Raw genomic sequence first — 27,341 nt, 5'->3', positions numbered from 1 at the left:
TTTCCTCTCGGAACGACTCGCTTAGCACGCACATTGCCCAGATCTGTCCCTTGTGTGCCACAAAGTAGAATTAGCTCCACAGATATTGGAGTTGCCTCCTGTTTCCTAATTAATACCTTTGCCCAAATCCCTACTCAGAGTTCCCCTTCTGGAGCAGCTGAGGGTTGGGGGGCAATAGCTGGGCTTCCCCAGGACCGGCCTAGGAGCACTGCTTGGGCCTGTAGTTTCCCTCCCCTGCACACCCTCCACTTCGGTTCTTTCTGGTGCTGGGAGTGGGGTGGGGCAGGGAGCCAAGAGAATGTTGTGAGAGGGAGCAACACCCTTCTCCCCTCCACACTCTCCAGGGGAGCTCAGGTGAGGGGCCAGACTGAACTCAGAGGGGGCTTTCCCCCTCCTTTCTCTCTCCCCAGAAAGTCCCTGAGTACACACTGACCATCCAAGCTACAGACATGGATGGGGACGGCTCTACCACCACAGCAGTGGCGATGGTGGAAATCCTCGACGCCAACGACAATGCTCCCGAGTTTGACCCCCTGATGGTAATGTCCCTCCTTCCTTCCTTCTTGTTCTATCAGATAAGGAAGGACTAAAGCTTTTCCTTTCTGATGAAATGCTAGAACCAGCCTACATTGCTTCAAGTCCCAGTCCCACCACTTACTAGCTACATGACCTTAGGCAAACTACCTGAACTCTCTGTGCCCCCTGTCCTAATCTGTGAAATGCAGATGACAATAATACCTGCTGCATTCTTCTGAGTTTTAAATGAAATCATCTGTGTACAGTTCTTAAACACAATGCCTGGTAAATAAGTACTCTGTATGAAAATCTTTGATATGAAAATTTCTTAATTTGTTTTGCACCTATATCTGCCCTACCCACCTTCCCCCAGTGAATGATTCTGTACCTCCAGTGGCAGGGGACTTGGTGCCGGTCAAGTTGACACCCCCTCCTCATCTTTATTTATTTATTTATTTATTTATTTATTTATTTATTTATTTATTTATTTTGGCAGCTGGTGCATACAGGGATCGAACCCTGGACCTTGGTGTCATCAGCACCATGCTCTAACCAACTGAGCTAACCAGCCAGCCTGCCTTCCCTTCCATCTTTAGACAGCTCTGGCTGCTGAATGTTATGTTGTCCTGATGAAAAATTTGTTCTTAGCAGCTGATTTCCCAGTCTTTGCTACCTGTCTCACAACCTCCAAAACAGTTCTAGGTCAGTGTCCCAGTGCAATCAGGCACCTACCTCTTCTTGCCACCCTCCTTATATCTTTTCGATATCAGCCAGATAAGTGGCTACACATGACACCCAGACCAGCGAGATTCCTGGAGCATCAGACCCCTAGGTGTAGGGAAAGCAGGCTCAACATTAGTGTGGTATGTCTCAACAGCTGTGAAGATGATTTTCGGGACATTCTGCACCTGTGTGTGCCCTGAAAGCTGCTAGGTGGGTTGGTGGTCCAGGAAAGGGTAAAGGGCACAGGGCTCCCCTAAAGTTAGCTGGAGGATTGCCAGTTACAGAAACGTGGAGCAGCCCCTCAGGGTGGTGAGTCTCTCTTCTCTGATCATGCTGTGTTTCCCACACTGACAGTACGAGGCCCATGTGCCCGAGAATGCAGTGGGTCAGGAGATACAGAGGCTGACAGTCACTGATCTGGATGCCCCCAACTCACCAGCGTGGCATGCCACCTACCACATCGTGGGAGGTGATGACGGGGATCATTTTACCATCACCACCCATCCCGAGAGCAACCAGGGCATCCTGACAACCAGGAAGGTGAGTAGTTTGGGCTTTAGACAAAGGCTGTACCTGGGGCAGCCAGATCTGTAGTCTCCAGGACAAAGAGGCACCACTTGCCTCAGGCCACCTACCCTAGGCCAATCACCAGGGATTGCACCAGACCAGTGGCTTCCAACAGTGTCCCACCCCTCTGTGTTACGGAGTCCCTTTGTTCAAACTAAATTTTACCTAGGGGCCCAATTCATAAACATGCAAGAGTTGCTGATCTAATTGAAGCAGATCAATGGAGCCTCCTCCCAAACCCCAGTGTCAGTCTTCTCACACAGAGAATTTTTGTTTTATTGGAATTCATGCTAATTTTGCATTTGCTCTGTAATAAGTAAATTTGTTGTTTGGATAATAAAATATTTTAAGTTACTTAGTAGTTAGTCACACTGTTGCCTTTCAAAAAGTCTTTTGTGGGCTGGCCCGGTGGCGCACTCGGTAGAGTGCGGCGGCGCTCCCGCCGAGGGTTCGGATCCCATGTAGAGACCGGTCCACTCACTGGTTGAGCGCGGTGCGGGCATGACACCGAGGGTTGCGATCCCGTTACCAGTCACAAAAAAAGACAAAAAGGAAAAAAAAAAGTCTTTCTTTTTTTTGTGAATTTTAGTTTTTACTGGGGTATAGGACATGGGTTGGGTCAAAAAGTTTTTGAGTAGAAATGATGCTTCAAGGAGATGGACCTACCTTTCTTTCATGTATTTTACCTCCAGGTTTACTAGGAAGAATGGCCTAGTTTGAGAAGCAGGGATTTATACATTAAAGACTGTTTTGGATTCACTGTCTGCTTTTTGCAATAAATACTTTGTAATGCCACTTTTACACTATGATAAATTTCATTTATAATATAACTTAACCTAACTCCTAGTTTCTAGAAAAATAGAATCCCCTAACTGTAAAATAAAGGAGAAACTTACAGAAAAGTTTACTAATATAAAATATTTGATATATAAGCTTTTGGGCACCACTGCACTAGAAAATATAATGAAATGTCCAGTTACTTACATCTACTTGTAAAATCCAAATGCAATGGATGTCGTATGCTGCCCCGGTGACTCATACCACAAGTGGTATTGATGTCTTTTCAGAACAGTGTTTATTCACTCTGAAAAGTGAATTAAACAACTCTTTTTTTTTAAAGATGACCGGTAAGGGGATCTTAACCCTTGACTTGGTGTTGTCAGCATCACGCTTTTTTTTTTTTTTTCTTTTTTTTTTTTTCTTTTTCCAGTGAGCCGCCGGTCTGTATGTGGGATCCGAACCCTCGGCGGGAGCGCCGCTGCGCTCCCAAGCAGCGCACTGTAGCAGTGCACCACCAGGCCGGCCCAGCATCACGCTTTCTGAAGTGAGCTAACCGGTTATCCCTATATAGGGATCCAAACCCGCGGCCTTGGTGTTATCAGCACCACACTCTCCCAAGTGAGGCATGGGCCGGTCCTTGAATAAACAACTCTTGAAAAAGTCCTGAACAAATTCAATCATGAGCTGCCCTCAGAAGTTATATTTCTGGAAGATTCAGTGTATATTAAAACTACACCAAAAACTTGACTTATATGTAAAACATGTTCTAGACTCTAATTACAAACAGGTTTTTCACACCCGTGAATGTATGAACATCCAAGGGGCTATTGGCAGTTCTCATAGGACATGGGGTCAGTTCTTTGTGTCTGCAACATTGTGGGACATAGCATCCCTGTCCCAGCTTGTAAATGTCCATGACAATTAGAAATGCATTTACAAGTTTCTAAAACACTCTATAAGGAACATTCACCACCCCACTGGGAACCAGTGTTTTAGGACTTACTAATACAGTTGCCTTTGAGGTGGTCTGAGAGGCCACACTAGATGTCCTGTCAGGAAACACAGGAAGGACTGGCCAGTTAGCTCAGTTGGTTAGAGCATGGTGTTATAACACCAAGATCAAGTGTTCAGATCCCTGTACAGGTCCGCCACCCAAAAAAAAGAAAGAAAGAAAGGAAACACAGGAGGCTTTTTGGGACAGGGAGTGGGCAGCATCGTTGCTTGTGGGGGTCTGGAGCCCCTCAGGGTGGGCCCTTTCCTTCTGACATCCACAGTACCACATGGGGCCTCCTCACAAAGTGGTAGTTTAGGTTCTTCTTCCTCTTCTCTCCTAGGGCTTGGATTTTGAGGCCAAAAACCAGCACACCCTGTATGTTGAAGTGACCAATGAAGTTCCCTTTGTAGTGAAGCTCCCAACCTCAACGGCCACCATAGTGGTCCATGTGGAGGATGTGAATGAGGCACCTGTGTTTGTCCCACCCTCCAAAGCTATCGAGGTCCAAGAAGGCATCTCCGTTGGGGAGCCCGTCTGTATCTACACTGCACAGGACCCTGACAAGGAGAATCAGGAGATCAGGTACTTGGGCTCTGGACTCAGTCAGCCAAATGCACTGGCATAGTTGGGTGGGTTGTTTAAGCCAGCATTTGTGCTTATTACCATAAAAGTTCAGTATTTTGAACAATACCCCTGCACAGGACCTCTCCTTCCTACCCTCCCTGAGGAGGGGTCTAGGGGGCAGATGTTTCCTTTCTTCTCTCACGTATCCTTGCTGGGACCCCCACCTGCTGCTATAGGCTCCCATTTACAGATAAGATGTATTTTCCATGTGATCCTGCTTAGGAGCAGAATCATCTGCCAGTTGGCATGAGGAGACTTTGAATAATAACACCAAAATTCTAAATATTCTGCACGTGGGGGCCGGCCTGTGGCTCACTTGGGAGGAGAGTGTGGTGCTAACACCAAATCAAGGGTTAAGATCCCCTTACCGGCCATCTTTTTAAAAAATAAATAAATAAATAGATAGATATTTTGCATGTGACTCTTCTCAACTCTTCCTCTTCAGCTACCACATCCTGAGAGACCCAGCAGGATGGCTAGCGATGGACCCAACCAGTGGGCAGATCACTGCTGCCGCCATCTTAGACCGTGAGGATGAGTGGTTTGTAAGAAACAACATCTACAAAGTTGTGGTCCTGGCCACGGACAATGGTGAGAGCTTCCTCTTGGTCCTTCCACAGGGACACCTTTCATTCCCAGGTTATGTGACACGGCATGTTCCTTCCATAGCAGAGCGTGGTAGTAGGGAGGGGTACCAGCAAACCAGCCTGGGAGGGTTAACAAAGTCTCTCAGAAAAGTCTGTATGTGGGCCGGCCCGGTGGCGCACTGCTACAGTGTGCCACTTGGGAGCGCGGCGGCGCTCCGGCCGAGGGTTCAGATCCCACATACAGACCGGTTCCCGCTCACTGGCTGAGCGAGGGGCGGGCGCAGCACCGAGGGTTGCGATCCCGTTGCCTGTCCCGGTCCGGTACGGGCGCGACACTGAGGGTTGCGGTCCGTTGCCGGACATGAAAAAAGACAAAAAGGGAAAAAAAAAAAAAAGAAAAGTCTGTATGTTTTGCTTGTTTTTCTGTGGCAGCTGGCCTTTATAGGGATTGAACCCTGGACCTTGGTGTTATCAGCACCATGCTCTAACAACTGAGCTAACCAGCCAGACTCAGAGGAATCTTTTAAAGGCTGGTCCTAGGGTTTCCTTAAAACCCAGGAGTTACGAGATATCCTGAAGACTCCCTTCAGCCTGAGTTTTTGGCTCACTGAGCCCTGAATTGGCCTGTGAGTTTCCCCTTGTGATTGATTGATAGGGCCTGCTTACAAAATGCCATGATTGATTAGTGATATCACCCCATGATGGATGGGGGGATATATAATTGCCATCTCTGCTTGACACATAGTGAACCAAGGCCTGGAGGCAGGTGAGAGATTACAACAGGGCCATGAAGAGAAGCTTCCCTGATCAGCAAACACTGGATTAGCCCTGAGGTGGCCAATAGGTTTCACTTTGTGATAGATTATGGTGGCTTTCCAGATGAAGTAGCTGCAGCTGTGCTGTGATTGGTTAGAATGTCTGCTGTGGACACAGATGAGAATGGTGGCTTGATTGACATGTATTTCCTGTCACTGGCTCTATCTGTGATGAAGCTAGGGTATGGAGGAACTTGAGAGGTTAGAACTGGGCAGTAAACAGGGGCCTACCTGAGGCTGATTGAGCAGGTCATAGAGGAGCTTCACGTTGATTCATCAACCAACCAAGGGCAGAAGCTGTAAAGACATCATGTGTGTGATTTTGAACAGGGAACCCTCCCACCACCGGCACAGGGACCCTCCTGCTAACTCTTACCGATGTCAATGACCATGGCCCGGTCCCTGAGCCCCGTCAGATCACCATCTGCAACCATAGCCCTGTGCCCCAAGTGCTGAACATCACGGACAAGGACCTGTCCCCACACACCTCCCCTTTCCGGGCCCAGCTCACACATGACTCGGACATCTACTGGACAGCAGAGGTCAATGAGAAAGGTAATGAGTGATGGTGGCAGGTGGGTGCCAGCTCTGCTGGGTGGGTGTCTGCCCCACACCAGGACCCTGCACACATTCCCATTCCAGCATCTTTGGGTCTTGGAGGTAATGGTCTCTTCAAGAATGACAAATACTGGGCCGGCCCGGTGGTGCACTGCTACAGTGCGCCGCTTGGGAGCGCAGCAGCGCTCCTGCCGAGGGTTCGGATCCCACATACAGACCGGTTCCTGCTCATTGGCTGAGCGAGGTGCGGGCGCAACACTGAGGGTTGCGATCCCGTTGCTGGTCCCGGTCCGGTACGGGCGCGACACTGAGGGTTGCGATCCGTTGCCGGTCACGAAAAAAAAAGACAAAAAGGGAAAAAAAAAAAAAAGAATGACAAATACTATTTATTAATCTAGTGTAAGCCTTTGGAATTCCATGGGAGCCCTAAAAGACCGTTCTAGCCCAACCGACCTTCCCTGTCCAGATGGAAGAACCAAAGAGGACTGACTTGCCCCATGTCACATAGCAAGAGTCAGGACTCCAACATAGTAATTATAGCTCACACTCACTGAGTGTGCTTACTGTGTGCTAGACACCACTTCAGATGCTTTACCAAGATTAGATTACTTAATCCTCACAACAGTCCTGTGAAGAAGTACTATTATCTCTTTCACCTTTCACACATACACTTTACAGATGAGGCAAACAAGGTTTACCAAAGCTTAAATGTCTTGCCAGAGGTTTATGGGTAGAAAATGATGGCCCCAAGATTTTAATCCAGGCAGTCTGATTTACCACAGTGCTCTGCTGCCTACCATTTATGGAGTCCTTGTTTCCTTATTTAATATTTCTACCAAACTCTGCAGTCAGTATTTTGTTTTTTCCCTAAAAGATGACTGGTAAGGGGATCTTAATCTTAACCCTTGACTTGGTGTTGTAGCACCACGCTCTCCCAAGTGAGCTAACTGGCCATCCCTATATAGGGATCTGAACCCATGGCCTTGGTGTTATCAGCACCATGCTCTCCCAAGTGAGCCATGGGCCAGCCCTTACAGTCAGTATTTTTATCCCTATTTACAGATGAAAATGAGGCCTGGAGAGGTTAAATAGCGTGCTCCAGGGGCACAAAGTAGGTAAATAGTAGAAGTTGAAGCCAGGCTTTGACGCCAGAGTGCCTAGTCTTCCCATTCCCACCCACCTCCCTGTCCTGCCTCTTTCCAGTCCACTAGCCCAAAGGTTCTCAGCCTTCAGTGATTTTTTTTCAGTTGTCACAAGGACTGGAAAGGCATTGAGTGACTGAGGACCCAGGCTGCATGAGAAAGGAGGGTCCAGCCCCAACTGCCAGTAACGCCCCTTCAGAAAAGCTTCCTCACCATGGTTTAAAGTGTTTTCCCCTTCCTCTTGGGGTCGGGGTCCCCCAGGAGGGAAATAGGAAATCTGTATACTCAGGTTCTGCCCCAAAGAAACTAAATACCCCGTTTCTATTATTGCTGCTGAGCCCATCTCAGAAAGAACTCAGGAGGTCTGCTTCAGACACCTGCATCATCTCCTTGTTATGATGCCTGTGATTTAGGTGTTTATATCCAACACCTTTCCTTCGGGGAGCACAACTTGGTCTCTTGTCACCCCCTTGTGGCCTAGAAGCCATTTTTTCTCTCCCTTAATACCATGTAAGAGCTTGAGCTATGGAGCCAGATTGCCTTAATTCAAAACCTGACCCCTCCATTTTCTATTCACTAGCTTTGTGACTGACGACAAGTACTGAACCTCACTGGGCCTCAGTTTACTTATCTGTAGGGTGGGGTCAATACTTACACCTACTTCCATTCAGTTATTGTGAAGATTAAATACGTGAAAAGCATCTCGTGCTCAGTAGATTTGAGTGGCCGACTTCAACACTGATATTTCTTAGCAACAATCACAGATCTGGCTGTCAAAGTGTGAGCGTTATGGCCAAATCCCAGTGGCACCAACATGTGATAATAGTATCGGATCTGGTTCCTGGTTTTTTGTTTTTTGTTTTTTCCTTGGCGACTGGCCAGTGTGGGGATCTGAACCCATGACCTGGGTGTTACAAGGCTGTGCTCTAATCAACTGAGCTAACTGGCCAGTCCCTGATTCTTGGTTTTAATTTAGTTTTTCTATTTGCCCTTGTCCCTATTATCAGGGAAATTAATCCAGACTCTGCCTTTATGTGACCTTGGGCTAGTTACTTGACTCCCTACACCTCAATTCCTGTTTTTGTAAAATGAGGATAATAGCAGTACCTGCCTCTGAAAGTTGTGGTGAAGATTAGGGTAGGACCTTGTACATAGTAAGCATCCATTTAGTCAGTACCATCATCACCATCATCATCATCAACAACAACGGAGAAATCAGTCTAACGGCACGGTAGGGATGTTTTGGGGACATACCCCATGTTGTCCTCTCCATATTGTGGACCGAGTATTCAGTCTGCAGAGTTCTCTCTGCCTTCCATTGCTGAATAGGAGAGGATGAATTCTACCTTCTGGTCTTTTTAGTAAGAGGAGCCCAGCGAATGTGCAAAGCCTTTTAACTTAAAATGGCTTGAAGTCAGTGCTGACAGGCTGGCAAGCCTGGGGGTGGGGTTAGAAGCTTGGGGGTTCTTTTTGATTGCCCCAAAAAGTGATTGGGGGGACTTCATTAGCATTTAGTGGTACAGACCTTCAATGCTAGGGAAAATACTCGAGGATTAAAAAAAAGTTCCACCCAAGCCAAGAAGAGCTCACCTCTTTAGAAAGTTAGTCTAAACTGAAGGCCTTTCTTCAAAGAGGCCCCAACTCTAAATTCCTCATCCATAAACATAGCTCCCCTGCCCACTCTAGGATTGCTACACAGTCTCTCCTGAGGGGTACCCATTATGCAGGCTGCACTGGGCCTTGCTTCTGCTCTGTGGTTAGCTTGCCACCAGCCTGAGCCTTTGAAAGCCAGTTAGCCCAATGCCCATTGTAGCCTCATTTCTGGCATCCCTGAACTTGTGTGCAATCATTGATGCTGTGATAGCATAGGTTAGCTTCCTGTCTGATCAGCTTAGCACCACTACTTATATAACCAAGTCGTGTGTATTTGGATTTATTAATAATTGAATGCTCACTTTTCATATATTAAAATTTGATCATACAGTTGAGACATAAACATATTTATTATTGCAAGAGTAAAATGATCTAATAATAAATGGCAGTGAACATTCAGATAGGAAAATAGGTGGCCAGTTAATGTGAATATTAAAAGATTCTTTTTGAGTCAAGAATAGTTTAGTAGTTATAGTGCTGAGAAATTACTGGTCCTGCTTGACATGACTTTTAAAGCTTCATATTTTTAAAATAATGTGATTACTGGATTTTTAAAAAAATGATGAATTCATTTTTCTATCCCAATAATCCTTTCCATGATGGTAAATTTGGCTTTGGCCAGGTATCAGTTTTTACATTTGGCCAAAAATGTGCTTTTGGGATATTTCTTCCTGGTGCCCAGACACAGAGGCTGTCTCCTGACAGACCTTCATCGTGGTATACTCAGTTCCCACCACTTATGGATACCTTGGCTAATAAATGATCTGTCCACTCCAGGAGACACAGTGGCCTTGTCCCTGAAGAAGTTCCTGAAGCAAGACACATATGACGTGCACCTTTCTCTGTCTGACCACGGCAACAAGGAACAATTGACAGTGATCAAGGCCACCGTGTGTGACTGCCACGGCCATGTGGAAACCTGCCCTGAACGCTGGAAGGGGGGTTTCATCCTCCCCATCCTGGGGGCTGTCCTAGCTCTGCTGCGTGAGTACTTAGCACCCTCCCCTCTCTGAGGATGGGGTAGTTCAAAGACCTGAATCTACTCTAACCTCCTGGGACTAAAGGGCCACCAACATTTCTCATCCATTCCTTACACTCTTAATTCTAGGAGTGTAATTCAGTCAGTAGATAATTTCTGGAGCTTCTAGAATGTGCCAGGCTTTGGGGATAAAGTGGTGAGCAAACAGACCTTGCCCTGCTATTGTGTTATCTAGAGGCTTGAGCATGGTTCTGGGTGGTCTCCAGACCAACAGCATTAGTAGTACCAAGAATTTGTTAGAAAGACAGACTCTCAGGTCCCACTCCAGACCTCCTAATCCAGCAATATAAAGGTAGGACCCAGTAATCTGTGTTGGTTCTTTTTTTTTTTTTTTAATTCCCCTGAGGACAGGGCAATTTGGGGTGAGCTTCTTGGGAAGGGTCTCAACTGTGAGCTGAGGAAATGAATACCTTGGCCCCAAAGTGGGAATCTAAGTGGCATATCATGATATCTACTATGGGTAGGATGACCAGGAGCAACCAGGACTGAGCGATAGTGTGGGACATGGGATTATCAGTGCTAAAACTGGAACAATCCCAAGCACACTAGGACATTTGATCACTCTAGAAACCCCGGCCTTAAAATACTAAAGGGAGCTGCAATTTTGCCAATTACAATTTTCTCAATAACAGTGAATATATATTAGTAGAATACATATCAGTAGTTAGGATGCCAGGCCATTGGATGAATATTAAGGAGTAGCTTAACTACAAAAGGCAACTAGAATGTTGGTGACTGTATTTGACCTGTAATCTTTAGAGAGTCATTGAGCAGGAATAGTAATATCTCTTAAGTCAGATTCCTGACATAAATACAGAGTAGGTGTTGCTCAAATAAAGCTACTACAAGGAAATAAAAGATCAGATCAGAAAAACTAGAAATATCAAAGATATCAGGTCGACTGGCAGCAGCATCAGAATAACTACAAAATATTGCAAATACAGAGTCCCACCAGCAGAAATGCTGATTTGAGGGCCGGCCCGGTGGCGCACTGGAGAGTGTGCCGCTTGAGAGCACAGCAGCGCTCCCGCCGAGGGTTCGGATCTCATGTGGAGACCGGTTCCCACTCACTGGCTGAGCGCGGTGCGGGCACAACACCGAGGGTTGTGATCCTGTTGCCGGTCAGTAAAAAAGACAAAAAGGAAAAAAAAAAAAAAAGAAATGCTGATTGGGTGACCCTAGGGTGGGTGGTCACTGGGAGCTGCCGTTTTATCAGGCTCCTTAGGGTGTTCTGATGCAACTGACGGCCAACCACACTCTTAAGAGACACTGTGGTATTCCTACCATCCACTTTCTTTTAGCCCCATGATTAATCACCACTTATGTTTTAAAGTTTCTGGCAAGTCAGATTGCCAGATAAAATACAGAATACTCAAATTTGCATTTCAGATAAACAACAAGTAACTTTTTAGTGTAAGTATGTCTCGTTTGATATATAATATCAAAATATATCAGTATAACATTTTTTCTTTTCTTTTCTTTTTCCCTGTAAGTAGTAGACTGTTTTTATAGTAGTTTTAGGTTTACAGAGAAACTGAGGAGAAAGTGTAGATAATTCCCATACCCTTCCCCACCCCCTTATACTTTTTCCTGTTATTAACATGTTAGGCTCTATGAATCTTAACAGTGGATCCCAAAAAGAAAAAAATGGTACATTTGCTACCATTATGAACCAATGTTGATATATTACTATTAACTCAATTTTATATTAGGGTTCCTTCTTTGTGTTGTACAGTTCTATGGGTTTTGCCAAATTCATAATGTCATATATTCACTATTACAGTATCATACAGAATAGTTCTGGATTTTAAATCCTCTGGATTTTTATTTTTATTTTATTTATTTATTTATTTATTTATTTATTTATTTATTTATTTTTAAAGATGACCGGTAAGGGGATCTTAACCCTTGACTTGGTGTTGTCAGCACCACGCTTTCCAAGTGAGCTAACTGGCCATCCCTATATAGGATCCGAACCCGTGGCCTTGGTGTTATCAGCACTGCACTCTACCGAGTGAGCCACGGGCCGGCCTAGTAATCTGTGTTTTAACAAGCCCTCCAGAGGGTTCTGATATGTGCTAAAGTTTGAGAACCACTGGTCTAGTGGGCGGAAGCATTTAGTTAAAAACGAATTTCTGGGCCGAGCCCGTGGTGCACTCTCCCGAGTGCGGCGCTGGGAGCACAGCAGTGCTCCCGCCGCGGGTTCGGATCCTATATAGGGATGACCGGTGCGCTAACAGCGCTCACTGGCTGAGCGCGGTGCGGCCGGTCTCCAAAAGGACAAAAAAAAAAAAAGAATTTCTTTGCTCTAAAGGTAGAACCTATCACAGTTGCTTTTCCTGTTCTTTGACTTGGTCCTTACATAGACAACACACATTCAATCAGATATGAATACAAGAGCAAGCTTTAATTAACGTACTGTACTGTGCACCAAGTACTGCTTTAGGCACTGGGGGTGCAGCACTCAACAGTCCCTGCCCTCATGGAGCTTACATTCCAGTGTAGAGGCAGACAACAGACCATCTGACAGAGAAACATGTTGCTGTGGAGGAAGAGAAAGCAAAGGACAAGGGCATAGGAGGTCTGTAGTTTTAAGTAGAGTGGACATGAAAGGCCTTGCTGAAAAGGGAATATTCGAGGAAAGACCTGAAAGAGGTGACGACGCAAATCTTGCAGATACCTAGGGAATAACAAGCACGAGAGCCCTGCGGCAGCACCATGTGTAGTACGTGGAAATAGCAGTGGCTGGAGTGGGAAAAGTGAAAAGGGAAAAAAGTGGGAAATGAGCTTAGAGAGGTGTGGGCATGGCAGATCACCATGTTGGGCCTTTATAAGGCTGTCATAGGGACTCTGGGTGGAATGAGAAGTCATCAGAAGGTTTTGAGCAGAGGAGCGATGTGATCTGACTAAAATTTTGCAAGATTCCTACTGAACAGACTATCTGGGGCCAAAAGTAGAGACAAGGAGACATGTAAGAGGCTGTAGTCCAGGGGCGAGAAGGTGGTTGACGGCTTAGACAGGATGGCAGCATCAAGGTGGTAAGAGGTGGTCATATTTCAGGGTACAGTTCATTCAGATCATTATGTAGTATGAAGGAAAGAGCCACGGATGATTCCAAGGTTTTTGGCCTAAGCAAGTAGAAACCTGGAGTTTCCATTTACCAGTTTGGAAAGGACGGATTTGCCAAACCGTACAAATGGAGACATCTGTAGCAGTTGGATACATAAGCCTTCAGTTTGGGTGAAAAGTCCAATCTGCTTCTTGCCTTCTCGCAGCCCTGATGGGGAGGAAATGGGGAGAGGACAGGTTACTGTCTATCCCACGTGGGTGTGCATCCTGAGAACCCAGTGATTCCCAAAGAAGGCTAAGTCTGTCTTGTCTGGCCAGAGAGAGACAGTGGTTCCATCAGCAGGTAGAGTAATGAGCCTAAGCAGCTGTGTCCTCTTATGTTGAACTGCCACAGAGAGGGCCAAAGGGTGGCCTCTAAGTATGGGTTTAACTGGGCATAGTCATGACAGGGTTTGCAGCCTGGCCTTAGTTGGCCAATCACCCCATGTACAAATAGCCTGCCAGACTTTCAAACCATATCACTAAGAGCACTAAAAACCAGTCCCTCCCTTAAAATAGGATTTGCACCTAATTTCAAATGTCAAAGTTGCATTATCTTGCTTTTAATGTAAAGTCTTTGGTCGATGTAGGGGACATCTCAGGACTAAAAGAGAGTCTTATTGAAAGATAACATCAGCTGGGAGGTTTCCATCCCCACAAAAGAGGATTTTAAGGATCAGTACCAATATGGGAAGACTGGCAGTAAACGATATAGCATCCGAGGTGAGGGAGAGAAGTCAGAATGCTGAGAGGAGGTGATATTGTGCTGAGACCTGAAGGATAAGAGCTATGTATATGCATGGAAAGTGTGCCAGGAGAGGAGAGAGCCCATGTAGGAGTTTCCAAAGTGGGAAACTGCTGGGTGTATTTGAGGATGCACCTGGGTGGGTGAGAAGGGAGGGTTAGTGGCATAGGCAGGGGCCAAATGATGTAAGCCTTGGAAAGGAGTCGGGACATTCATGGGTGCAGGTGGAGTCATTGCAGTGTGTTAAGCTTTGGCTTACTGAAGGGGTCTAAAGGTGGGGGTAGAGGGTGTGAGTATTCACATTCTCCAATTTTTTCAGTTCTTCTGCTGGTGCTCCTCTTGTTGGTGAGAAAGAAGCGGAAGGTTAAGGAGCCTCTTCTACTCCCAGAAGACGACACCCGTGATAATGTCTTCTACTACGGTGAAGAAGGCGGTGGCGAAGAAGACCAGGTGGGACATTGGGAGGTCTGGGTGTTGGGAAGCACATATCCTCAGAGCCACCAGCAGGGATGGTTGGATCAACCAACTAACTGTTAACTACATTGACCGGACCCTGGCAGGAAGCATCAGTCACCATGCAGGGTCAACGACCAACTCTCCTCTTTGGAGAGGGGTCTAGCCCATTACTGTAGTCTCTTTGGCCCCAGCCAAGTTGACCTCAAGTCTGCTTAATTTGGAAGGGAAAGAGGATGGAAACTAGAGCTCTCAGAGAACTCTGACATTATCTAAGACCTACCTATGGATCAGAGCATCCAAAGGGCAGGGAGGTGGGGAGGAGAGTCCTTCTCATTCCCATGTTCGCCTTCATTTTCTTAAAGGACTATGACATCACCCAACTCCACCGGGGTCTGGAGGCCAGGCCTGAGGTGGTTCTCCGTAATGATGTGGCGCCAACCTTCATCCCCACACCCATGTACCGTCCTCGGCCAGCCAACCCAGATGAAATCGGCAACTTCATCATCGAGGTGAGGCACAGTGGGGCTAGCCGAAAGCAGCCCTTTATTCAAGCCTAGCACCAGCAGCACAGGAGAACAAGCGTGGGCTTGGAGTCTTGGTTCTGGGTTTAAATCCTGACTCCACCAACAGCCAGCTGTGTGACCTGGCATATCTGAGTAACTGCTGGGCTTCTGTTTCCTCCTCCATAAAACCCTAACTTGGAGAGTGGTTAAGAATGATTAAGGGCCGGCCTGTGGCTCACTCGGGAGAGTGCGGTGCTGATAACACCAAGGCCCCGGGTTCGGATCCCATATAGGGATGGCCGGTTAGCTCATTAGGTGAGCGTGGTGCTGACAACACCAAGCCAAGGGTTAAGATCCCCTTACCAGTCATCTTTTTAAAAAAAAAGAATGATTAAGAATAATTTATTCATTTATTCAACAAATATAGTGGTTAGAAGAATACTCTGAAGCTAGACTACCTGGGTTTGAATTTTTAAAATTCAAACCCAGGTGATTCCAGTGTGGAGCAAAGTTTGGAACCTCTGTTATAGGTTACTTGAAGGATTGAATGATTAAGTATCCAGGACAATACTAGCAGAGTGCTTCCTGAACCTGCGTGCACATGGGATCACCTGGGGAACTTCAAAACCACTGATGCCTCTGATTCTCCCCCAGAGATTGGGATTTCATTGATCTTTTTGTGGCCTGAGCTTCAGAATTTTTAAAAGATTCCCCAGGTAATTTAAGTTTGGGAACTACTAACTTAGCATGTAGTATTTATTAGGTAATAATAACTACTGCTGCCAGGTACTATTCTAATAAGTGCTTTACATATATTTCCATATTCTTTTATTCCTCTAAGACTATTTGAAGTCTTACCATTTTACAGTTGAGGAAACAGGCAGAGAGTGGTGAAGAGACTCGCCCAAAGTCACAAAACTAGTGTGTGGAGTCCGAGTTCAGGCTCAGGCTGTCTAACTTCAGAGTCCTTGCCCTTAACCCTGCCTGTGTTGCACTGAGCACTTGCTGTGTGCTGGTCCCTGGGCTAGGCACGTGGCATGCACTATTTCATGTCAGCCTTCAAAAACCTTACAGGCCTCACAGGTGAGGAAGCAAGGCTCAGCGAGGAGAATTAACTTGCCTGAGCTCACACAGCCAGCAGGTGGCAGGGCCTTGCTGCTCCTAACCACCTGTTCTGTGTTACTGCAGAACCTGAAAGCGGCCAACACGGACCCCACAGCCCCGCCCTACGACTCTCTGCTCGTGTTTGACTACGAGGGCAGTGGCTCCGATGCTGCCTCCCTCAGCTCCCTCACCTCCTCCGCCTCTGACCAGGACCAAGATTATGACTATCTGAACGAGTGGGGCAGCCGCTTCAAGAAGCTGGCAGACATGTACGGGGGCGGTGAGGACAACTAGGCCACCCTGCCAGCAGGGCTGAGAATGGAATGTCAGGCCACAGCATCTCCCAGGGGGTCTCAGTCCCCCCTTTTAGCGAAGGACTTTGGAGCTTATCAGGAAGTGGCCTTAGCAACCTGGAGGGGAGAGGCTGCAAGTCTAACATTGGAAGGGTTGGGTTCTAAGTTTCTTAGAGTGGAGGAATGTGGCAGTTGACTTTAGCACTGAAAACCTCTCAGCTGAGGTTAAGGTTGCCTTGGAGGCTGACTGTCCAGAAGACTCTAACCTGCCGTAAAATAGCCCTACGTGCTGGGACTGGACTGGCTCTGACCCCATGATGACTTTCTCTGAAATGGACCCTTCTCCTTAGAAGAGGCCTCTTATTGCAACATGATGTTTTTTAAATGCTATTTTCAAAAAGTTAGAGGCAGGTCCTCATCCGTCCCCATGGGTCTTCCTGAAGCACAGCCCAGAGCTGTGGGCTCACTGGCCCTCATGCGTTTCTCCCCAGTTTCCTGGCCCCAAGGCGCCTCCCATTTGGATAGTCCCTGCGTTTTTATACTGAGCGTGTCTAGGTTGTCCTTTATTTTTTATTTTCCCTGTTGTGTGCTGTAGATGAAGGGTGATGACAATCATGTAAATGTATTAGAACTTTTTTATTAAAGGAACTTTTCCCAGAAGTACTAGGGGAGTGAAACGTTTTTTTTATGGCAGCTGGCCGGTACAGGGTTTGAAATTTTTTTTACTAGAAGTCTTATTGACATCTAATTCACATACCATACAATTCACCCATTTAAAGTGCACAATTCAATGGTTTTTAGAATTTTCAGAGTTCTGGGCCGGCCCGGTGGCGCACTGGAGAGTGCGCTGTTTGGGAGCGCGGCAGCACTCCCGCCGAGGGTTCGGATCCCATGTGGAGACCGGTTCCCGCTCACTGGCTGAGCGCGCAACGCCGAGGGTTGCGATCCCGTTGCCGGTCAGTAAAAAAGACAAAAAGGAAAAAAAAAAAGAATTTTCAGAGTTCTGCAAAAGGAGTAAGCTCTCTCAACTCTGCTGGTTTCACCCCAGCTTCCTCCCGATGATAGAGGAAGCTCAGGATTAGCTTACAGGCCCAGGTAGGCCCGAGAGGGTGTGGTGCAGAGGTAGGGCAGGGGACAGACTCCCTGCAAATTTGGAGCTACTCCTCCATGTGAGAGAACCAGTGACCTCCTTGCCCTTAGGCTGTACTTCACCAGGGCCTAGGTGAGGTCCCTGTTGTGCTGTGGGCTCGGTGTTGAAAGGCAGGGGTTGGGGAAGATCAGCTCTACCACATCCTAGCAAGTCGCTTAACCTCTACTTGCCCATTTACAAAATAGGGAGTTTTTAAAGGAGATTAAACAAATTAATATCTGGCACATGGTAAGTGCTATTTGTATTAGCTGGCAAGAGCTGTCATTTATTCAGTACTTTAGGGCCAGACAGCACTTACTTTATTTCCTTTAAACAAGCCCTCACAATCCCCCTCTAAAGGGATTTTCCTCTTTTAAAGAATGGCCACATTGTATTTTTTTTAAATGACATGAGTCATCAAAATCAAGCAAAACAAAGTCAGATATCTCACCCAGGATGTCAGTGAAATTGGACTATTCCTGGCAATACCAGGACATGAATGCAGGAATAAGGATGAAGAGGCATCAGGGACAGAACGGTTCTATCTGTGCCTTTCTTTAAAGTGAAGTTCAGAATTTTCTTTGCGATTGACCAAAAGAAAAGAATCTGAAGTGAAGCTGACAGAATTGCTGAAGGTAAGATAAACGTCTCCTTCCCACAAGAGTGACTGAGTCTTTAAAGCAGTGGCACGCAAAGTGCAGTTCCTGATCCAGCAGCAGCAGCAGCTGCTGGATCAGAAACTCGGCGTGAAAAGGTCTGGTTTAACAAGCCTTCCAGGTGATTCTATTGCACGCTCTGGTTTGTGGCCAACGTGCTAAAGGATGAGGCCAAGGGTTTTCTGGATGGGAAAGCCAAAATAGAATTAAATAGGGTGAGAAACCTCACTCATCCTTGGTCCATGCCTCCCCTGCTGAGCTGCAGCCCCTCGTTCCCCTTGCCAGGGCCCTGCTGCTTTTGCTGGCAAGAAGTGAGGGAGGATTAGGTGTCCCAGCCAGCAAACACCTGCTGCCCCTTATCTTCGCCTCCCCTCAAAGTGTGAAATGCTATCTTCAGCTGAGGCTAATAAAACCCAAGAGCCACTTTTCAGGCTAGCCTTCCTCCCCTGAGATTTTTGGAAGAAAAGCAGACTTTCCTGGCCTAGTCTGGCCTCTGTGGATGGATCTAGATTCCCTTGACAGTGGAACAAGTCACCAGCCTCAGTGATTTAGAAAAAATGGGCCTGCGCTCTGATGGGGATGGATGTTAAATCACTCTCTTGCAAAATGGGATCTCAGGACTCTGGTCTTTAGGGCCGATAACAAGAAGTCAGTATTTGCCGTAGTAAGTCACCAGTGCTAACCGCTCAGAGTGGGTGCGAACCAAAAACAACTGATCCAGACGGCTGCACCAGTGAGGACCACCTGAATGTTTGACTTGCCAACCCTTCACGTTTTGTGGTTGAGCAGTTCGGTGTGCCTCCTCCCAGTGCTTTCCCCCTGCACGCTGTGCACAGTTTGCGTCACACCTTTTCATAACAGCATGTAGGGCCTCATCATCTCCAACACATTTGGTTTGGATGTGTTATTATTTAATCGCATCACCATCCATAGGCATTAGTAATTCAATATTTTTGCCCTTAACAATGTCAAACACCCCTGACCATCCTCTTTGCAGGTGCTTCAAAGCCAGTCTTCCAATCTACTGGGGGTGGAGTGGATATGATCCTGGTTGAGATCAGAGCTGCCTTGAGAGGAGGGTTCGGTCTTGGATGACTGATTGGTCTGGAAGGACCCCTCAAACTCATTCTTTTAAGTGTTCTTTTTTCCCCACACTTTTAAAAGCCAAAGTCCCAGAACCTAAGTCCAACAGTAAAAGTAGAGCTTTACTGGACACAGGGGTTGGAGGTGATGCCCAGGGACCTGTTTGTTTAGCCTCATCCTCCCAATATGTCTCTTTAAAAACTCCCAAATGCAGGGCATTCTGAAAATTGCCCCAATCCACCCCTGTCGTTTTACAGATGGAAAAAAATAGAGGCTCCGAACAGGTACTTCTTAAGTCCCCTCCAGCAGGGACAGAGGTGGCCAGCACCCAAGCCTCACACACACCATAACTTTTCCCTTGTTGCTGACCTCACAATCCTTTTTTCCTCCCAAAGAGGCTGCAGATAGGACCTGTCTGCCCAGGTGGCCTTTGCCCAGGCCCTCGTGAGGCCTGAGGGGATGGCCTTCTCTCATTCCTGGAAGGTGGGTGAGTAGCTGAGGCCCCCACATGCTAAGCATGGACCTCTTTAACCCACTTCCCCACCCACAAAGGGACTCAGGTAGAAGATCCAGCCAGTCAGGGAGGGACCCTGAGGTCAGTTGAGGACAAGCCTGCCATTGAAAGGGTGGGGTGGTCATCCTGGGAAACCCCTTTTGCAGCCCACACCGTGTGGGTCCAGTTCAGCTCACCGGGGAACTCCATGGGGCCAGCTCCCTTCAGAATAAAGGCAGAACCTACCTTCCGATCGCAAACTAAAATAACCCACCACGGAGGCATGGTTCAAGGCACAAGTTCACATCACGTCACTTCCAAGCTTGAGGCCTCAAACAAATCACTTAACCTCTCTGTGCCTCACTTTTCTCATCTGTAAAATGGAGTAAATGAGTTAATATCTGTAAAGTGCTCAGGAGGGTGCCTGGCATATGAGCTCTATCTACACAGGTGTTATTGTTGCTGTCACTACTGTCGTGGTAGTTGAGGGACTGACAGGGCCACAGTTATCGCTCCTTTGTCTCCACACTCACAACCTGGATAGAAGCTGGAATTCCCAGAGATTCCTGGCCTGCTGGGAATATCTTCAGAGGACTGGGCAGCTGTGGTTTCCCCAAAGGCTTCCACTCATGCCCAGCAGAGGGCACCATTCACCCAAATCATCTCTGCAGGTTGCTCAGCCTCCCAGCCTGGCCCACCAAGGGTGGGACCAGCAGGAGGGAGCCCCAGGATCGAACAGTCACACCAGCTGCCACATTCCATGGAAGGGAGTCTACTGTGTGACCGGAACTGCCTTGGACACTCTGATAAAGATAGTGGTGAAGGTGGTGGTGGCGGTGTCTGGCGCTGCAGCAGCAGCTACAGTCAATATTTACTGGGCTATCTATGGCTGGCCATGCCTTTCACATACACATAGGCAATTGCACACATTCTCTCTCTCTCTCACCTCACAACCAAGGGGTTTCCTTTTTAAAAAGGAAGTTGAGAATCAGAGAGGTTAACAGCCACATAATCCAGGAAGCGGCAGAGACAGTTTTGGAGTCTAGGTCTCCTTGATTCCCAAGTATGGGCTCTTTTTACTGCTAAAATACTCCAGTTATAGATGGGTCATGGGGCAGGCAGGGGGTAGAAGCTGCTCTTCACACATTGACTAAGGCCTTTCCCCAAGGCAGAGTTGGCCCCACCTGACCTTGAGCCCGTGACCCTAAAATGGAAAAGCCACAGCATTTCCAACCACTTCTGGTGTCCCCTAAATATGTGGGGTATCACCCCAGGGTATTTTATTTATTCCTTTACTGAGCATGTGTTCTGTGCCAGGCAGTATTCTAGGTGCTAACAATACAGAAATACAGAAGACAGTTAAAAAATCCCAGCCCTAACCTATGGGGGGACTCTAGGCAAAAATATATGTAGGGCCTATATGCCATATGTGTCAAGGTCATAAACTGTTAAAAGATTTTTGGATAGGCGTATCTTCATAGCGATCTGCAAAAACCAGGTTTAAATCTGGATTCTCAGACACCTGAAGAACTGGGCTGAAATGTGGCTGCATGGGGAGAGTGGGCCCCCAGCCCAGAAGCAGCAGCCAGTCCCTTCTCTACTCACCCCAAGCTCCATCCTGCACCACAAGGGTCCTTGTGCACACGTGTATGGACATCCCAGCTTATGCAATCAAGTTCCATCCACTGATCTCCCAAAGCAGCCTTTCATCAACCACCCCTCGGGCTTTGGAGTACACACCTGGGCTGTGCTGGTTACCCTCAGGAATGGTCTAGAAGGCAGGGAAGAGGACACAGGTTCTAGTAGTCACAACTCCTTAGCTCCATGGGGAGGGGCAGAAGGCCCTCTAAAAGCACAGGGCAGAAGCCCTTCTGTCAGACACCATAAATAAGACAAATCAGTAAAATACACGGTATAGTAAAAGGTGAGGCTATAGAGGAAAATAGAGCTGGGATGGGGTGTAGGGAGGAAGGGGCTGGGTGAGGACTCAGTTCTAGTAGCCAGAAAAGACCTTGTTGAGAAGGTGGCATCTGAGCAAAGGACATCAAGGGGCAGGTATGCAGGTATCACATCTAGGTAGAAGGAACAAAATGCAAAGGCCCTGAGGCAACAGCATGCTTGGTGGGTGGGCGGGCAGGTGGGCTGGCAGGGTTCTGCAGAGAGGCTTATGTGGCTGGAGCAGAGTGAGAGATTGAGAGTGTGGTAGGAGGTGAGGTCAGACAGGTAAGGAGTGGGACCCAGGGTGACCAATCCTGAGCAGTGGTGTTCATGCCTGGGCTGGAGGCTGAATTCAGGGCAAGGCCCAGTCCCAGCAGCCCAGGGAAAAGTCCTGACTCAGCTCCGTCCTAGAGCTAGTGAAACCTGATTCTTCCAGTACTCTCTCCTCAGTCACAGAGGAGGTGGCCAGGACCTGTCTGGGCCTGTGGGCAGCTGCAGAGCTGGCAGGCAGGAGCTGCAAGATTCCTCTCTGGGGGCCCTAGGACTGAGCAGGGGGCCTGTCAGGACCCCCTAGTCTGGTGGAGCAGAGCTGTGGTTAAGAATACAGCCCCTAGAGGTCACAGATACGGGGATGACTCTCCAGCCTGACCTCTCTCAAAGGAGGCCACCATAAGGTAATGTTTGAAAAGCACCCAGTGCCATTCCCAACATGCGGCTAGCAATTCAGTAAGTGGTTACTGCTATTATTATTACTGTTGATTGTTATTAAACTCTCTCCAAGTTAGGTGTGGGCTGGGGAGCCGCCCGGCCCTTCAGTTGCCCCAGCATTCCCTGTGCCACTGCAAGTTGCAGGGGTGTGATATGCCTGGCGAGGAATCTGAGAGGGACGGGTGGGTCAGGAATGCTTGGGCTTGGCTCCAACCGTTCCTGCCCTCATTGCCTTCCAGTAAACCAGGGCCAGTGGCTGATAGGGCACAGCAGGCCAGCTTCTGTGTGTCACTGTAGGAACCTGACAACCAAGGCACTCCTGGGAGACAATGCTAACTAATAACAAGAATTATTACAATTAGAGCTTTTATGAATTAAGCACTTACCGTGTGCTGGGCAATATGCTAAGATTCACTCCAAATCAAAACCAAAGTCTCCTTAGGGCCTTTGCATCTGCCGTGCCCTCTGGCAGGTGTGCCGTTCCCCCGGATAGCACTGGGTCCCCTCACCTCCCTCAGGCAGCACCCAAATGTCAACTCACAGAGATGCCCTCCTGGACTACCCCCTTTAGAACATCAACCCTCCCCCGCCATGCCTTCTTTTTTTTTCATAGCGTTTATTACTTCTCACCAGGTTATACATCTGTTTTAGCTGTTTGTCCTGCCTCGTGCCTCTTCCCCCTCTGCATATAAGCTCTCTGTGAGGGCAGGGGTTTTTGTCTGGTGGTTTTTTTGATTGATTATACATATTCATGGGGTACAAAGCTGACCGTCACCACCTGGGCCCAAGATGTGACTGGATCAATGCTACCACCATGCCCATTACCACAAATTGCAATTATTCCCCATGTCCCCAATCCAACCTCTCCCCAACCTCCCTCCACTCCTCCTTCCCCCCTACCCTGGCAACCCTGGGTCTGTTCTCTCCCTCTGCAAGTCCAAAGCACCACTGTGGTCTTTCTTTCCTTCCTTCTTTCTTAGCTCCCACCTGTTAGTGAGGACATGCGGTATTTTTCCCTCTGTGGCTGGCTTATTTCACTTAACATAATTTTCTCCAAGCTCATCCATATTAACCTGAGTGGCAGAATTTTATTCTTTTTTATGGCTAAGTAGTATTCCATGCTGTATATACACCACATTTTTCTTATCCAGTTGTCCATCGAGGGATATTTAGGTTGGTTCCATGTCTTGGCTATTGTAAATAGACCTGCGATGAACATGGGAGTGCATGTATCCCTTCAACATGATTTCCATTCCTTTGTGTATATATTTAAAAATGGGATTACTGGACAGTATGGTGGATCTATCTGTAGTTGTTTGAGAAACCTCCATACTGTTTTCCATAGTGGCTGTACTAATTTATAGTCTCACCAACAGTGTAAGAGAGTTCCCTTCTCTCCACATCCTCACCAGCATTTGTTTTTTTCAGTCTTTTTGATTATAGCCAGTCTAACTGGGGTGAGATGAAATCTCAATGTGATTTTAATTTGCATTTCCCTGATGATCAGTGATGTTGAGCAGTTTTTAAGTACCCGTTGGCCATTTGAATGTCTTCTTTGAAAAATGTCTATTCAGCTCTCTTGCCCAGTTTTTAATTGGGTTATTTGTTTTTTTACTGTATAGTTGTTTGAGTTCCTTGTATATTTTTGGTATTAATCCTTTGTTGGATGTATAGTTTGCAAATATTTTCTCCATTCTGTAGGTTGCCGTTTCACCCTGCTGATTGTTTCCTTTGCTGTGGAAAGGAAACATCCCATTTGTTTATTTTTTCTTTTGTTGCTTGTGCTTTTGGACTCTTATTCACATCTGCTTTTTTCTTTTCTGTATCCCCAAACTGTGGAATAGTGCCTGGCACATATTAGGTACTCAATAAATATTTATTGAGTAAAAGTGCCTTACAACCTTCCAAGACAGCTTCCTTTGTGGAGATGAATCAGGTTTCACTAGCTCTAGGACGGAGCTGAGTCAGGCCCAGGAGGCGAGGTAAGTTACCCAGGGTCGTGCCCAGCTGGTGAGCAGCAGAGCCGAAAGAATCCAGGGACATCAAATGGGACGTCTCATTTAATCCTGACAGCAACCCCAGGAGTGGTTACAATGATTCCATTTTATAGAGAAGCAAACTGAGACTAGAGAGTGGCAGGAATAGGATATGAATCTGATTCATTCTGTTCTGACCAAGCCATTGTTTCCTAGATTGTGGGCTTTGTGCCAGTGGTGGGATCTGACATGATTTTAGGTGATAACATGAGTAAGGTATTAAAATATTTGGGCTGGGCCGGCCCGTGGCTCACTCGGGAGAGTGCGGTGCTGATAACACCAAGGCCACGGGTTCGGATCCCTATATAGGGATGGCCGGTTAGCTCACTGGCTGAGCGTGGTGCTGACAACACCAAGTCAAGGGTTAAGATCCCCTTACCGGTCATCTTTTAATAAATAAATAAGTAAAATATTTGGGCTGGCTGGTTAGCTCAGTTGATTAAAATGCAGTGTTACAACACCAAGGTCATCCCCATACTGTCCAGCTGCCAAAAAAATTTTAAAATGATAATAAAAAAGTCAATGGCACTGAATCTCACAGAGAAAGTTATTTTCTTTTCAATTTTTGTTCAATCCTGCTTACATCGAAGAGAGTCTCTTTTTGTGCTTAGTAACTTTTTAACAACTTTAACATGCTTATGATTCTCCATTTTAACCAGAGAAAGAAGGCCTAGAATTTGACAACATTGTTTTGTTGTCATTGTATTGTTAATTAATTTCTAGTTATGGCAAATTATGCTGGTTTTCCATTTGTAAGATTGTTAATGTTTTTTCATTTAAATTTTATTTAAGTTTTTTTTTTTTTTTCCTTTTTGTCTTTTTTTGTGACCGGCAACGGATCGCAACCCTCAGTGTCGCGCCCGTACCGGACCGGGACCGGCAACGGGATCGCAACCCTCGGTTAGATGACCCCTTACCGGTCATCTTTTTAAAAAAAAAAAAAAATGACAACAATAATTCTATATTTTCAAATAGAGGATTTTTTTTTTTTTTTTAAAGATGACTGGTAAGGGGATCTTAGCCCTTGACTTGGTGTTGTCAGCACCACGCTCAGCCAGTGAGCCAACCGGCCATCCCTATATGGGATCCGAACCCGTGGCCTTGGTGTTATCAGCACCGCACTCTCCCGAGTGAGCCACGGGCCGGCCCTCAAATAGAGGATTTTGAATGTTTCTAACACAAAGAAATGATCAATGTTTGAGGTGATGGGTATGCTAATTCTCTGATTTGATCATTACACATTGTATACAGGTATGAAAATATCACACTGTATCCCAGAAATATGTACAATTACTATTTGTCAATTTGGAAAAAAAAAAAAAGATCACGAGAGCACATGCCTGGCAGAGCTGCTGCAGCAATCAGGTAAGTTAACACCTATAACACACTTATAGCAGAGCTCAGCACAAAGCAAGTACTCAATAAAAGGAGAGGTTGGAGTCATGGACTGCCACCTGTGCCTCAGTTTCCCCACCTGAATCAGCTGCTCTCCAGGGGTTCTACTTTCTAGCTCCATGAAGAGTGAACTGGCAAAACAACTGCTAGAACGTGGTGCCTGATCCGTCATTCTACAGACATTTATTGAACCCCCACTGAGTGCCTGGGAATTCAGCCAAGAACAGAACAGCCCTCCGCCTCCTCACCAAACTGCATACTGAGGAGGGGAAAGTGAGGAACCAGGCAGCTACAGTGCAGCTGATCCCAGCCTGATCCTGGTGTGGAGGCAGGGAGGGCTTCCCAGAAGAGGTGACACCCAAACCGAGACCAAAGGGCTGTATAGAAGTTTTACAGGGGTTGGGCCGGCCCGGTGGCGCACTGGATAGTGCGTCGCTTGGGAAGCGCGGCGGCGCTCCCGCCCGAGGGTTCGGATCCCACATACAGACCGGCTCCCGCTCACTGGCTGGGCGAGGCGCGGGAGCAACGCCGAGGTTTGCAATCCCGTTGCCGGTCCCCGGTCCGGTACGGGGGCAACACTGAGGGTTGCGATCCGTTGCCGGACACGGAAAAAAGACAAAAAGACAAAAGAAGTTTTACAGGGGTTGGGGAGGAGATCAGGAGCAGTGTGTGCTCAGCAGGGGGAAGGGCATAACCCAATTGGTGCTCTAGAATGATCCCTCTGATGTCTGTCCTACATATGTATTTGCACACAGTCAAGATTCCACATGGACAAGGCCATTCACCATTGTGTGGTCTGTAGGGGCAAAAGATTAATAGTAGCCCTTAGTCTATCAGTGGGGGCTGCTTAAATAAACTGTGCCACATTCACAGTGTGGACTGCTCTGCAACTGAAAACAAAGAATGAGGAAGCTCTTTATGCACTGATGTTGGAAGATCTCCAAGATGTGTTGTCAAGTGACAAAGCAAGGTGGAGAACAGTGTGCTTTATTTTATATTAAAGTGTGCTACCTTTAGTGTAAAAGAAAGAGGCGTGTTATAACACCAAGGTCAAAGGTTCAGATTCACATACTGGCCAGCCGTGGGAAAATAATAAAGAGAAAAAAAATAATAAGATTACATGGATTTTTCTTTTTTATTTATATATGCAGAGAGAAACTCTAGAACAGTGCTGTCCAGTAGAATTTTCTGTGAGGACCAATACTGTATCCACTAGCCACCTGTGGCACTTGAGATGGGGCAAGTTGAGGAACTGAATTTTTTATTTAATTTAGTTAATTGTTAAATTTAAATCTAAGCCACATGTAACCACCTTATTAGACAACATAGCTCTAGAGGAACACAAAAGAAACTCAGGACAGTCGTGAGTGGCAGGGGAGGGCTGGCAGACAGCAGTGGCAGGGACACTTGTATACTTTATATCTTGTCTGTGTTCTGCTGCTATTAAATCAAGTGAATGCCTTACCCATCCCAAAAGTCAGATTTGAAAAATGAAAGTAAGGAAAGACGGAGGGAGGAAGAGCGGGAGGCAGAGCCCTCCAGCTTCTGCATGGAGAATGGATTAGAGAGAGGGACAAGAGCGAAAGAGGGAGACCAGATGTATCAGTCGGAATGCTGGCGAGAAACAGGCAAGATCAAAAGATGAGCTAGGGCTTCCCATGCAGGCACTCAGTGACAGTGCGTGCACCAGCGCCAC

At 46.9% G+C, this 27,341-nt stretch overlaps 1 protein-coding gene across 1 annotated transcript in view; it reads left to right on the top strand.

Annotated features, from left to right (window-relative positions):
* Positions 1 to 16,870, top strand: part of CDH3 (cadherin 3, type 1, P-cadherin (placental)) — a 100,083-nt gene extending 83,213 nt beyond the window's left edge. Inside the window, exons 13-21 of the mRNA XM_008567750.1 lie at positions 411 to 539; positions 1,594 to 1,779; positions 3,921 to 4,162; positions 4,650 to 4,795; positions 5,937 to 6,161; positions 9,737 to 9,943; positions 14,171 to 14,301; positions 14,670 to 14,816; positions 15,999 to 16,870. Coding sequence (XP_008565972.1) covers positions 411 to 539; positions 1,594 to 1,779; positions 3,921 to 4,162; positions 4,650 to 4,795; positions 5,937 to 6,161; positions 9,737 to 9,943; positions 14,171 to 14,301; positions 14,670 to 14,816; positions 15,999 to 16,208 — 1,623 coding nt within the window. The 3' untranslated portion in view covers positions 16,209 to 16,870. The remainder of the gene's footprint in view (positions 1 to 410; positions 540 to 1,593; positions 1,780 to 3,920; positions 4,163 to 4,649; positions 4,796 to 5,936; positions 6,162 to 9,736; positions 9,944 to 14,170; positions 14,302 to 14,669; positions 14,817 to 15,998) is intronic.
* The last annotated feature ends 10,471 nt before the right edge of the window (positions 16,871 to 27,341 follow it).

Source organism: Galeopterus variegatus, unplaced genomic scaffold (genome assembly GCF_000696425.1).
Source record: "Galeopterus variegatus unplaced genomic scaffold, G_variegatus-3.0.2 Scaffold18, whole genome shotgun sequence".
In the NCBI taxonomy this organism is placed as follows: Eukaryota; Metazoa; Chordata; class Mammalia; order Dermoptera; family Cynocephalidae; genus Galeopterus; species Galeopterus variegatus.
Note: the sequence above shows the minus strand (reverse complement) of the source record. Positions and strands in the feature narration are given on the sequence as shown.